Source organism: Taudactylus pleione, unplaced genomic scaffold, assembly GCF_031769625.1.
Source record: "Taudactylus pleione unplaced genomic scaffold, aTauple2 ptg000199l, whole genome shotgun sequence".
Taxonomy (NCBI): Eukaryota; Metazoa; Chordata; class Amphibia; order Anura; family Myobatrachidae; genus Taudactylus; species Taudactylus pleione.
This window is the reverse complement of record NW_028284601.1, coordinates 2,700,250-2,712,531: the sequence shown is the minus strand read 5'-3', so window position 1 is coordinate 2,712,531 and position 12,282 is coordinate 2,700,250. Positions and strand designations below refer to the sequence as shown.

Genomic DNA, 12,282 nt, shown 5'->3' with positions numbered 1-12,282 from the left:
CGCCCAGCTGATAGCCGCATTGGCGTGTTGTGTCTCATCATTGACCGACGGTGCTACATGTTGTAATGTAAACATAGCGACCCTTACATTGTGCAAATGTAAGCTGTATAATAGACGGTATCTCAGAATTAGATTGGGAGCTCTTAAGGATATGATAATTCTGTCAATTTAAAGAACGAATGCCATTACTTCAAATACACTTTTTACTCGTAGATCTATTTATTGGGTCATATTTTATTTACTTTGGTATCGTCTATGTAAGGTTTCCCATCCACCTTTTTGGAGTGGAAATCCGATATTTGTTTTCTTTTAGGATCAATGACCTCTATTATGCTGCACATCCAAACTGTTTACAATGCACCTCGCTGTAACGGGACCATGGGAGCTTGTGCCCCTGTTCATGACAAGAGACAGTGCGCATTGGGCCAGGTTCTGTATGACTGCTCTCACTTCCAGTTAATCAGTTACTAATTAGAAGGAGAGACCAGTTAAGGCTGCTGAGCCCTGTAAGGGGAATGTGGGAGTAAGCCACCCCCCCCTCTCTTCTGTTACATCACTGCTGACTGATTAACCCTACAAAGTGTGGTAATATATTCATTGTCCATCTAGAAATGAAATGCTCAATGATTACTGAAACTAGACCTTGTATTTAAATCAGCATTTTGTTTTCTCGAAGGCATATGGGCCAGTAATGAGCCACATTTTTGGGGATTACTCTTATTAAATTGGGGTTTAGTTGCCAGAGATGTAAGTATTTGTGGTGTGGAACTACACATCCCAGCATGCAGCAGTTTTAACATGGTCATAACAGCAAACCTGTGGCAGGGCATGCTGGGATGTGTAATTCCAACGCATCTGAAGTTCCACAGGTTGCCTGCCCTTGTTCTACATCTAGTGATAAGCTCTCAAAGCCTTCATCAGTAGCTCCCATCTCCTTCCTGCTTTGTTGTATGTTATAGCTTGTGACACCTGTTTAAATGGGAAGCTGACGGACGCAATCCCGACCACCGGCTCCCCGACTGTCTAATCCCAGCAAGGTACAAATGACAGGCGTCGAAATCCCGATGCCTGTCATTTTACCTATGCCGGGAGCCCGACGCCTGGCACCACGATCGAAGGTAAGCCGGGCGTGGACAGCCGCGGGGGAAAGGGTTAGGTTCAGGGCTCCTGGGAAGGGAACTTGGGGTTAGGCACGCCCCCTGGGAGGGTTAGGTTTTAGGCTAGCTAGAGGGGAATTAGCTGCCCCCCCCCTCCCCCCCCCCCAGGAGACTTAGGTTTAGGCAGCAGGGAAGGAGGGGTTAGGTTTGGGCACTGGGGGGGAGGTTAGGGTTAGGCACACCTAAGGGAGGGTTAGGGGGGGGGGGGGGGGAGATTAGGGTTACTTACCTTTAGCAGCAGTCGGGATCTTCCCCGGGCATGCGCTGTCAGTAATACACACCAATCCTGATATGCTGTTACAGAAATGGTTTTCTTCGAGAAATATATAGTTATAACTTATTAATGAGGTAATGAGTGGCCCTTTTGAAACTTGGAGGGTCTCTTTAGGGCTAGTGGCTCCTGAAGTGTATCAGGTGTCTAGATACCACTGTGGCCTCAAGGTCTTAATATTTTTTTTTCCTCAATGTACTTATGTAGGCTTGCAAGTGGTGGGGGTGGGAGGTAAGAGTATATGGCATAAGGCGGAGTGGAACGGATGTTGCTCTATAATTCTAGTTCTAGGTGGAGTTCTGATTGAGCATCAAACTCTGCCATAACCTAAGTTAATGCCTTTTCTGTGATGAGCACTTTCACTCTTCTGAAATGAGAGCTTGCATACCCTTCCATACATGTAATCTAGTCACACCTGTCTGGATGGACCTCCCTGCTGTAACACGTAACGTGGATGTTGGACAAAATTCAATATTTACATTTTTCTTAAGCTTCCTGTCCATGTAATATTCAGGAAATGTTAGGCTTGCGTGTGAGGTTTTAGATACACATGCTACAATTTTATATTTACTTGTTTCCTATATAGAACGCTGTCAAGTGAAACATGATTATGTTGGTAGTGTGGAAAACAAGCTGGCAAACATGTATATTGAACAGAACATCTCCGGAGTGTAAACCACCGTCATTATGTAATTATTATATCATATAAATATATTAGGCATGTACGGAGACCTCTGGTTATCCCTGCAGAGATGGATCTAGCTGAATCCCTAAACAGAATCCTATTGTAAATATTCTTTCAACTGCATCCTAATACAACAGATCATACCGAACAATGACTGCCATTCTCCAGCACAGCCAATAAAGTATCGTCACCAGCAATAATAGTTCCATTCACATATTGCAGAGAGATGATGCTTATTGCAATGAAAGCACCCCTCTGGTTGCAGAGAAATACCCCCAAACTGCCAACCATCATTTGTGCTCATATCGTGGTGGCCAAGATGTGGTACAGCGACAGTGTAAGTGATTGCAAGGCAGTGTTCAGTATGTGATACCTGTTTGGGCAGTCTGGCACATTTTTAGAGGAAGCATTGCTAGATTTAAGTATTTAACTAATCTATATGGGCATAAAGGTCTACAGAGACGTATCGGAGCATTTCTGATTGGACAAGTCAGTCTGTGCTATTTCTGTTCTAGAAACCAGAAGGTCTGTACTCAGGCTGTGTGTTTCTGTGCTTTCCATTATTTGTCCTATTTATTTTGGCAGTGAGCTCTGTACTCTTGGTGAGACTCCACAGCCTGCGGGCTGGTGGGGTGTGACTTTGTGTGATTGATAGATTTGTATGCATGCATCGCCTTTCTAATCTGGAATAACCAGTGTGTCACATGATGAGTGTATCGGTCACATGACCGCAAGTGGGCGACCCACGCTGTAATGTTACTAGGATGTGCCAGCACTGCTGATGCTCTGTTAAGAATAGTGTTTAGGAACCTCGCTCTGTAATGTCCCTTTTACACCAGAGCTAAAACCCAGGTTATCGCAGGGTGAACCTGGGTAGCTCCTTGGGGTAAAAGGGGACAGGGTTGGATTCCCGGGTCTAGTGACCTGGCAATCCAACCCAGGTAACTTGCAGGGTTTAACACGGGAATGGCCCGTGAAACCCTGCAGTGTAAACTGCATGATCCGGGTCACGATGACCTGGAGTGCACCGCATGCCGGCCGATTGGCTGGCTTCAGTGGCGCTTTGAGGTGACGTAATCTCCAAGCGTCCACTTCCACGCCGGATGAGCCGGGTCACTGCAGGGAATATCCTGGGTCAGCGCTGGCTAAATTTCGGGTCTGATCCGGTTTGGAACCCTGTTCTAACTTTCGGGTCAGACTTGGAATTTAGGTATAAAAGCGGTATTAGGTTCTGAGAATAGGTTTTCATATTGCACCAAGTGATGTTTCAGATAAGAACCATTAGGCCCATCTAGTCCGCCCTTTTAGGGTGGGTTGGGTTTGATTAGGGTCGGTGGCTAAAGTAGTTTAAGGGTGGTTTGGGTATTAGGGTTAGGGGTTAGTGCTAGGGTATTAGGGTTAGGTGTTAGAGTTATGCTCAGGGGTTAAGAATATTTGGGTATTAGGGTAAGGGTACATGGATAGTCACGGCCAGGTCACCGAGGTCCAGCTTTTGATTAACTGTTGTTCTCGCCTAATTTGCTTCCAGCCATAAATCTGTACCAAAGATACAGTCAGGTGCATAAATATTGGGACATTGACAGAATTTTCATATTTTGGCCTCTATTCACCACCACAATGGCTTTGAAATGAAACAAACAAGATGTGATTTAACTGCAGACTTTCAGATTTAATTTGAGGGTAATTACATCCAAATCAGGTGAACGGTGTAGGAATTACAACGGTTTCTATATGTGCCTCCCACTTTTTAAGGGTCCAAAAGTAATGGGACAAACTAAACAATCCTAAATCAAACTCACTTTTTAATACTTTTGTTGCAAATCCTTTGCAGGCAATTACAGCCTGAAGTCTGGAACGCATAGACATCATCAGATGCTGGATTTCATCCCTGGTGATGCTCTGCCAGGCCTCTACTGCAAATGTCTTCAGTTCCTGCTTGTTCTTGGGTCATTTTCCCTTCAGTTTTGTCTTCATCAAGTAAAATGCATGCTCAATCGGATTCAGGTCAGGGGATTGACTTGGCCATTGCATAACATTCCACTTTTTAGCCTTAAAAAACTCTTTGGTTGCTTTTGCAGTATGCTTCGGGTCATTGTCCATCTGCACTGTGAAGCGCCGTCCAATGAGTTCTGAAGCATTTGACTGAATATGAGCATATAATATTGCCCGAAACACTGCAGAATTCATTCTGCTGCTTTTGTCAGCAGTCACATCATCAATAAATACAAGGGAACCAGTTCCATTGGCAGCCATACATGCCCACGACATGACACTACCACCACCATGCTTCACTGATGAGGTGGTATGTTTCCTTCTCCATACTCTTCTCTTCCCATCACTCTGGTACAAGTTGGTCTTTGTCTCATCTGTCCATAGGATGTTGTTCCAGAACTGTAATGGCTTTTTTAGATGTTGTTTGGCAAACTCTAATCTGGTCTTCCTGTTTTTGTGGCTCACCAATGGTTTACATCTTGTGGTGAACCCTCTATATTCACTCTTGTGAAGTCTTCTCTTGATTGTTGACTTTGACACATATACACCTACCTCCTGGAGAGTGTTCGTGATTTGGCCAACTGTTGTGAAGGGGTTTTTCTTCACCAGGGAAATAATTCTTCTGTCATCCACCACAGTTGTTTTCATTGGTCTTCTGGGTATTTTGGTGTTGCTGAGCTCTCCGGTGCGTTCTTTCTTTTTAAGAATGTTCCAAACAGTTGATTTGGCCACACCTAATGTTTTTGCTATCTCTCTGATGGATTTGTTTTGATTTTTCAGCCTGATGATAACTTGCTTCACTGATAGTGACAGCTCTTTGGATCTCATATTGAGAGTCGACAGCAACTGATTCCAAATGCAAATGTCACACTTAGAATCAGCTCCAGACCTTTTACCTGCTTAATTGATAATGAAATAATGAGGGAATAGCCCATACCTGTCCATGAAATAGCTTTTGAGTTGATAGTCCCATTACTTTTGGCCCCTAAAAAAGTGGGAGGCACATATAGAAACCGTTGTAATTCCTACACCGTTCACCTGATTTAGATGTAATTACCCTTAAATTAAATCTGAAAGTCTGCAGTTAAAGCACATCTTGTTTGTTTCATATCAAAGCCATTGTGGTGGTGAATAGAGGCCAAAATGTGAAAATTCTGTCAATGTTCCAATATTTATGCACCTGACTGTATATAGCAGTCAAAGTGTATGTATGTGAAGGATTGAAAAAAAATCTTATTATAGTCTGTCAAATTTAATCTATTACGCTGAAAGCCTGTTTGATTGAAGCATGGGATAAGATTATCTTACTTCTACCGTGAGAGTTCTAGTTTTGTTTGATCATTCTGTCTATCATTTTTGATTTGGAACCGTTCATTTTCTGCCTTAATTTAGACTTTCTACGTCCTCTCTTTATTATGCCATATATAAAGAAGTACCCAATGCAAGTCACACACACACACACACTCACACACTATCTGTATGAGGACAAATAATTATCAGGAACTGCATTAAAAGTGATCATTCTTTGTTTTGTCGTTCTGTAATCGGCATTATCCAGGTTGAAATGGGTATTTTACTTGGACACTGGTGCGGTCATTGCACAGTAGTCTAGAAGTGTCCCGCGGTCATGGGAACAGCCTCTATTTCCACTTTACTGTGCATGAACGCTTTATGTTCTGGCTGAGAGATACAGTCCTAGTGTTCCGTCTTTGCCCTTGTTTTGTTCATGGCTAAATGCTTATGCCTCATTAGTGCATTAATAGATGTGGAAATGCATCCTCTTTGTAGGACACAATGAGCTCTGGTAACTCAACTTTATTCCTACCACAGAGTACGCATTTGTTCAATGGGGAATCATTTCAGGAAGAGTAAAGCAGCAGAACTTTTTCTAGTTACAGGGTTTGTATGCGTTTTGTGCAAACACTGCTAGTAAGGAGTAACTCCCCCATGTATCCCTTTGGCAGGGGTCCTTATGGACTGATCCCCATTATTACGTTTATGCATCCATAAGTCTCGACATTGACAACAAGCAGCGAGAGTTGCAAGCTCTCCGGGACCCAACCATTCTAACTTCTGGAAAGGTGGTATCGGAAATATAGCTTCTGAATGAACCCAGTGTTTCTCCCGTTCATTCATATGACATACGTTGTCTCTATAATGTGCATTTTACTAAGCATGATAACTCACTTTCCTATGTCTCTCTGTCTCCTTCCTCAGGTCCGCTAGCTGCTATGTTTACTAAGAAAAAGAAACGTGTTGAGATCTCGGCTCCATCTAATTTTGAGCACCGGGTGCACACCGGCTTTGACGAGCAGGAGCAAAGATTCACGGGACTCCCACGACAATGGCAGAGCCTAATAGAGGAATCTGCAAAGAGACCAAAGCCGCTGGTGGACCCGGCGTGCATCACGGCCATCAGGCATGCTCCACAAAAGGTGAGTAACCACTAACACAACCCAGAGCTTCCCCAACAGTAATGTACTTACTTGGCTTCAGACTACCAGGGGGCGATTCCATTCATTTATTGGGCGCCTTTACTAATGGGCGCCTAACGCAACAATTCAATTGTTGCACCCATTAATTAAGGCGTCCGATAAAAGAATTGAATTGTCCCTGCCAGGGATAACCTCTAACACTGGCCGGTACCATTGTGTGTTTCTAAATGAAGAAGTCTGCTTACACAAATATTCGGCCTGTTCTTCATAGCTAACGAAACTGTTTTATTATTTATATTTAATACTAATAATTCATAGTTATTAGAGGTACAGTCACATCCAGTGCTGCGCTGTCTCTGCGCTATTTATTTCTTCTATTTATTAAGTTACTTATTTAGCACACACATTACACAGCGCATTACAGGGAATAGATCATTCATTCGCATCAGTCCCTGCCCCAGTAGAACTTGCAATCTATTTTACCTATCACATGGACACACACTAGGGTGAATGTCTTATATGTGTATCAGCAGCCAATTAAACCTACCAGTATGTTTCTAGAGTGTGGGAGGAAACGCACACAAACACGGGGCGAACATACGAGCGTTTCCCTCTTTTACATTGTACTGCACACTAAGCTAGTCTAACCTGTGATCTATGTAAAGGGAACCTATTTGCTCATCATGATTTGAGAGTTGCAGGGATGATCTGTACCGGGGGTGGGGAACCTTTTTTCTGCCGACGGCCATTTTGATATATAACATTATTCGCGGGCCCGGTACAGGCCATACCCCCTCTGTGTGATGTCACACGGGGGCACAATCGCCGGTGATAACTGCAATTCCCGGAGCATCCTGAGGGTGCTCTGAGGAGCTGTAAGGGCAGCGGTGTGACCGTCTGAAGCATCTTAAGGATGCTCCAGTCAGCACTGCTGCATAGATTCTGGCTGCAGGTTGCCATTCTAGGCACCCTGCTAGCCAGGTGAGGCTAGCCGTAAAAAACTGAGGGCCAGACCAAATTATTCCTGGGGCCTTATACAGCCCCCACGCGTGAGGTTCCCCCATCCCTGGTCTATACAGATGGGTACATGGATATGTAGAAGAAATGTGGCCTAGACTCGTACGCTTTCCGAAAATATGATTTTTTTTATTGATTTTTTTAGTCGGAAATGTAGATGACATGTTTCAGTTCAGCACTAGGAATTAAAGTGGTCTCATCACGTACAGTGGTGACAGACATGTTCTGGGCTGAGATAATTGCCAGCCTGTCACTGGGGTACCAGTTATTTCCTATCACATTGCTTTGTATTGCGCTCAGTCGTTACTTGCCTACAGTTAGTAAAGCACTGCACTGCATAGCTATACCTTTGTGACATGAGGGGTAGGGATTACGGATAAGTAGAAAATGCACACCCAAACTGCTGCTCCGTCAGACGTCTGAGACGGAGGCGACGGTCGCATGGCCGCCTGGACCCAGAAATCACACTAGAGCCGCTGCAGCAGTCAGGACCCCCAGTAAGTGACCCCTGAGCCACCAGGGATGTTAGGTTAAGATTATATCATGATGATATGTCATTTGTGCAGACATGATGAATGTTGACATGGTCACTGTCGACGTACTATGCAGCATGCCTACATTTTGTCCATGTCGACCTGGTGCATGTTGATATAACCGTGGACCTAACCTACTGCACCAGCCGCTAGCAGGTCACATGGCTGCGGTGACTTTGCTAATTACAAGGTCAGCCTGTGTGATTCCGCAGTGTACTTCTTATGTTTACTTCTGCGTAGTTCAAATACTAGATAAGTGTGCACTGATTATTCTGTTTATTAAAGATCCGTCTTACAGTAATGCATTAATGTGCCTGTAATGTGTTGAATATAACCCATGTACGAAAATCTGAAGTTACTAAAATCTAAAAAAAAATGTCTCTTCCAAGAGTTACTTAATGGTTTCAAAAAGTCAACAATAAATTAATTTGTTTCTGGTTAAATTAATCACAGAATTTGTAGAAAATGCTTAATTACCAAGCTGACTTTAGGGTTTCAATTAAATTAGACTCTTTCCATCTTTGAACAACGTTTTGTTAGTGAATATAGGGCCCATGTAGAGGAAATAAGACTCTCCTGTTACCTGAAGCCGAAAGCTGCCCCTGGGGGACTCTTATCTGTTCTTAGCTCTGTTACTGTAATAATCTCAGCCTTAGGTAACTGTGGGATTCCCCGTGTTATACTGGCGACATGATTATTTACATAAGGGGTTGTCCACACCCTTATAGTGGTTTGATTAGGCGCTGAGCACCTCATTGTATTAAATCTTTATACGATGTCCCCAATGATCACACTACACCGTATGTAAGAAGATGAATGTACGGCATACTTGCAGAAGACAGTTACCTGGTGGTTGGTGAGGGACAAGACTGTATGCGATGGGTGTAGCGTCACTGAGGGGTGAGGGAATAGAGTCTGGAAACCACAGGATGAGGGTTAGGCAGCGGATGCATTAAGGTTGTGGTATACCTCAAAATTATACAAAGGTCGTACGCTCATATTGTTTATTAATGGAATCCATTTAGAGCTCACAAACCGAGGAACTGTTCATGCGCCCATGGTACGTACATTATGTCTCTGCTTCATTATATACTACAGGAATGTACAGTAGTTTGAGAGACACTTAAGAAGGTTTTTAAACCTAATGAAGAACATGCCGCACAGGAGTACACGTAAGTGTACAGTCTGAACACTGGGCTGATCATGGATACTAGGCAGGAGGACGTGCTGTATTCATTATTGTGCAGCATTCACCCTCCGCTGCTTTGTCAGCATGGTGTATCTATATAAGCAGGGGCACCAAGCAGTATTATATTATATCTATATGAGCAGGGTCACCAAGCAGTATTGTGTTAGTGTATCTATATGAGCAGGGGCACCAAGCAGTACTGTATGTTAGTGTATCTATATGAGCGGGGTCACCAAGCAGTATTGTGTGTTAGTGTATCTATATGAGCGGGGTCACCAAGCAGTATTGTGTGTTAGTGAATCTATATGAGCGGGGTCACCAAGCAGTATTGTGTGTTAGTGTATCTATATGAGCGGGGGCACCAAGCAGTATTGTGTTAGTGTATCTATATGAGCGGGGTCACCAAGCAGTATTATATTATATCTATATAAGCAGGGTCACCAAGCAGTATTGTGTGTTAGTGTATCTATATGAGCGGGGTCACCAAGCAGTATTGTGTGTTAGTGTATCTATATGAGCGGGGTCACCAAGCAGTATTATATTATATCTATATAAGCAGGGTCACCAAGCAGTATTGTGTGTTAGTGTATCTATATGAGCGGGGTCACCAAGCAGTATTATATTATATCTATATGAGCAGGGTCACCAAGCAGTATTGTGTGTTAGTGTATCTATATGAGCGGGGTCACCAAGCAGTATTATATTATATCTATATAAGCAGGGTCACCAAGCAGTATTGTGTGTTAGTGTATCTATATGAGCGGGGTCACCAAGCAGTATTATATTATATCTATATAAGCAGGGTCACCAAGCAGTATTGTGTGTTAGTGTATCTATATGAGCGGGGTCACCAAGCAGTATTATATTATATCTATATGAGCAGGGTCACCAAGCAGTATTGTGTGTTAGTGTATCTATATGAGCGGGGTCACCAAGCAGTATTATATTATATCTATATAAGCAGGGTCACCAAGCAGTATTGTGTGTTAGTGTATCTATATGAGCGGGGTCACCAAGCAGTATTATATTATATCTATATAAGCAGGGTCACCAAGCAGTATTGTGTGTTAGTGTATCTATATGAGCGGGGTCACCAAGCAGTATTGTGTGTTAGTGTATCTATATGAGCGGGGTCACCAAGCAGTATTATATTATATCTATATAAGCAGGGTCACCAAGCAGTATTGTGTGTTAGTGTATCTATATGAGCGGGGTCACCAAGCAGTATTATATTATATCTATATGAGCAGGGTCACCAAGCAGTATTGTGTGTTAGTGTATCTATATGAGCGGGGTCACCAAGCAGTATTATATTATATCTATATAAGCAGGGTCACCAAGCAGTATTGTGTGTTAGTGTATCTATATGAGCGGGGTCACCAAGCAGTATTATATTATATCTATATGAGCAGGGTCACCAAGCAGTATTGTGTGTTAGTGTATCTATATGAGCAGGGGTCACCAAGCAGTACTGTGTGTTAGTGTATCTATATGAGCAGGGTCACCAAGCAGTATTGTGTGTTAGTGTATCTATATGAGCAGGGTCACCAAGCAGTATTGTGTGTTAGTGTATCTATATGAGCAGGGTCACCAAGCAGTATTGTGTGTTAGTGTATCTATATGAGCGGGGTCACCAAGCAGTATTGTGTGTTAGTGTATCTATATGAGCGGGGTCACCAAGCAGTATTGTGTGTTAGTGTATCTATATGAGCAGGGTCACCAAGCAGTATTGTATGTTAGTGTATCTATATGAGCGGGGTCACCAAGCAGTATTGTGTGTTAGTGTATCTATATGAGCGGGGTCACCAAGCAGTATTGTGTGTTAGTGAATCTATATGAGCGGGGTCACCAAGCAGTATTGTGTGTTAGTGTATCTATATGAGCGGGGTCACCAAGCAGTATTGTGTGTTAGTGAATCTATATGAGCGGGGTCACCAAGCAGTATTATATTATATCTATATGAGCGGGGTCACCAAGCAGTATTGTGTGTTAGTGAATCTATATGAGCGGGGTCACCAAGCAGTACTGTGTGTTAGTGTATCTATATGAGCGGGGTCACCAAGCAGTACTGTGTGTTAGTGTATCTATATGAGCGGGGTCACCAAGCAGTATTGTGTGTTAGTGAATCTATATGAGCGGGGTCACCAAGCAGTATTGTGTGTTAGTGTATCTATATGAGCGGGGTCACCAAGCAGTATTGTGTGTTAGTGTATCTATATGAGCAGGGGCACCAAGCAGTACTGTGTTAGTGTATCTATATGAGCGGGGTCACCAAGCAGTATTGTGTGTTAGTGTATCTATATGAGCGGGGTCACCAAGCAGTATTGTGTGTTAGTGAATCTATATGAGCGGGGTCACCAAGCAGTATTATATTATATCTATATAAGCAGGGTCACCAAGCAGTATTGTGTGTTAGTGTATCTATATGAGCAGGGGCACCAAGCAGTATTGTGTTAGTGTATCTATATGAGCGGGGTCACCAAGCAGTATTATATTATATCTATATGAGCGGGGTCACCAAGCAGTATTATATTATATCTATATGAGCGGGGTCACCAAGCAGTATTATATTATATCTATATGAGCGGGGTCACCAAGCAGTATTATATTATATCTATATGAGCGGGGTCACCAAGCAGTATTATATTATATCTATATGAGCGGGGTCACCAAGCAGTATTGTGTGTTAGTGTATCTATATGAGCGGGGTCACCAAGCAGTATTGTGTGTTAGTGTATCTATATGAGCGGGGTCACCAAACAGTACTGTGTGTTAGTGTATCTATATGAGCAGGGTCACCAAGCAGTATTGTGTGTTAGTGTATCTATATGAGCGGGGTCACCAAGCAGTACTGTGTGCTAGTGTATCTATATGAGCGGGGTCACCAAGCAGTATTGTGTTAGTGTATCTATATGAGCGGGGTCACCAAGCAGTACTGTGTGTTAGTGTATCTATATGAGCAGGGTCACCAAGCAGTACTGTGTGTTAGTGAATCTATATGAG

General features: G+C 43.2%; 1 protein-coding gene across 2 annotated transcripts in view; it reads left to right on the top strand.

Annotated features, from left to right (window-relative positions):
• PAK4 (p21 (RAC1) activated kinase 4) overlaps positions 1-12,282 on the top strand; it is a 54,078-nt gene that overhangs the window by 15,048 nt on the left and 26,748 nt on the right. For both annotated transcript variants that reach the window (XM_088477024.1, XM_088477025.1), the window contains exon 2: positions 6,323-6,540. In XM_088477024.1, coding sequence (XP_088333150.1) covers positions 6,323-6,540 — 218 coding nt within the window. The remainder of the gene's footprint in view (positions 1-6,322; positions 6,541-12,282) is intronic.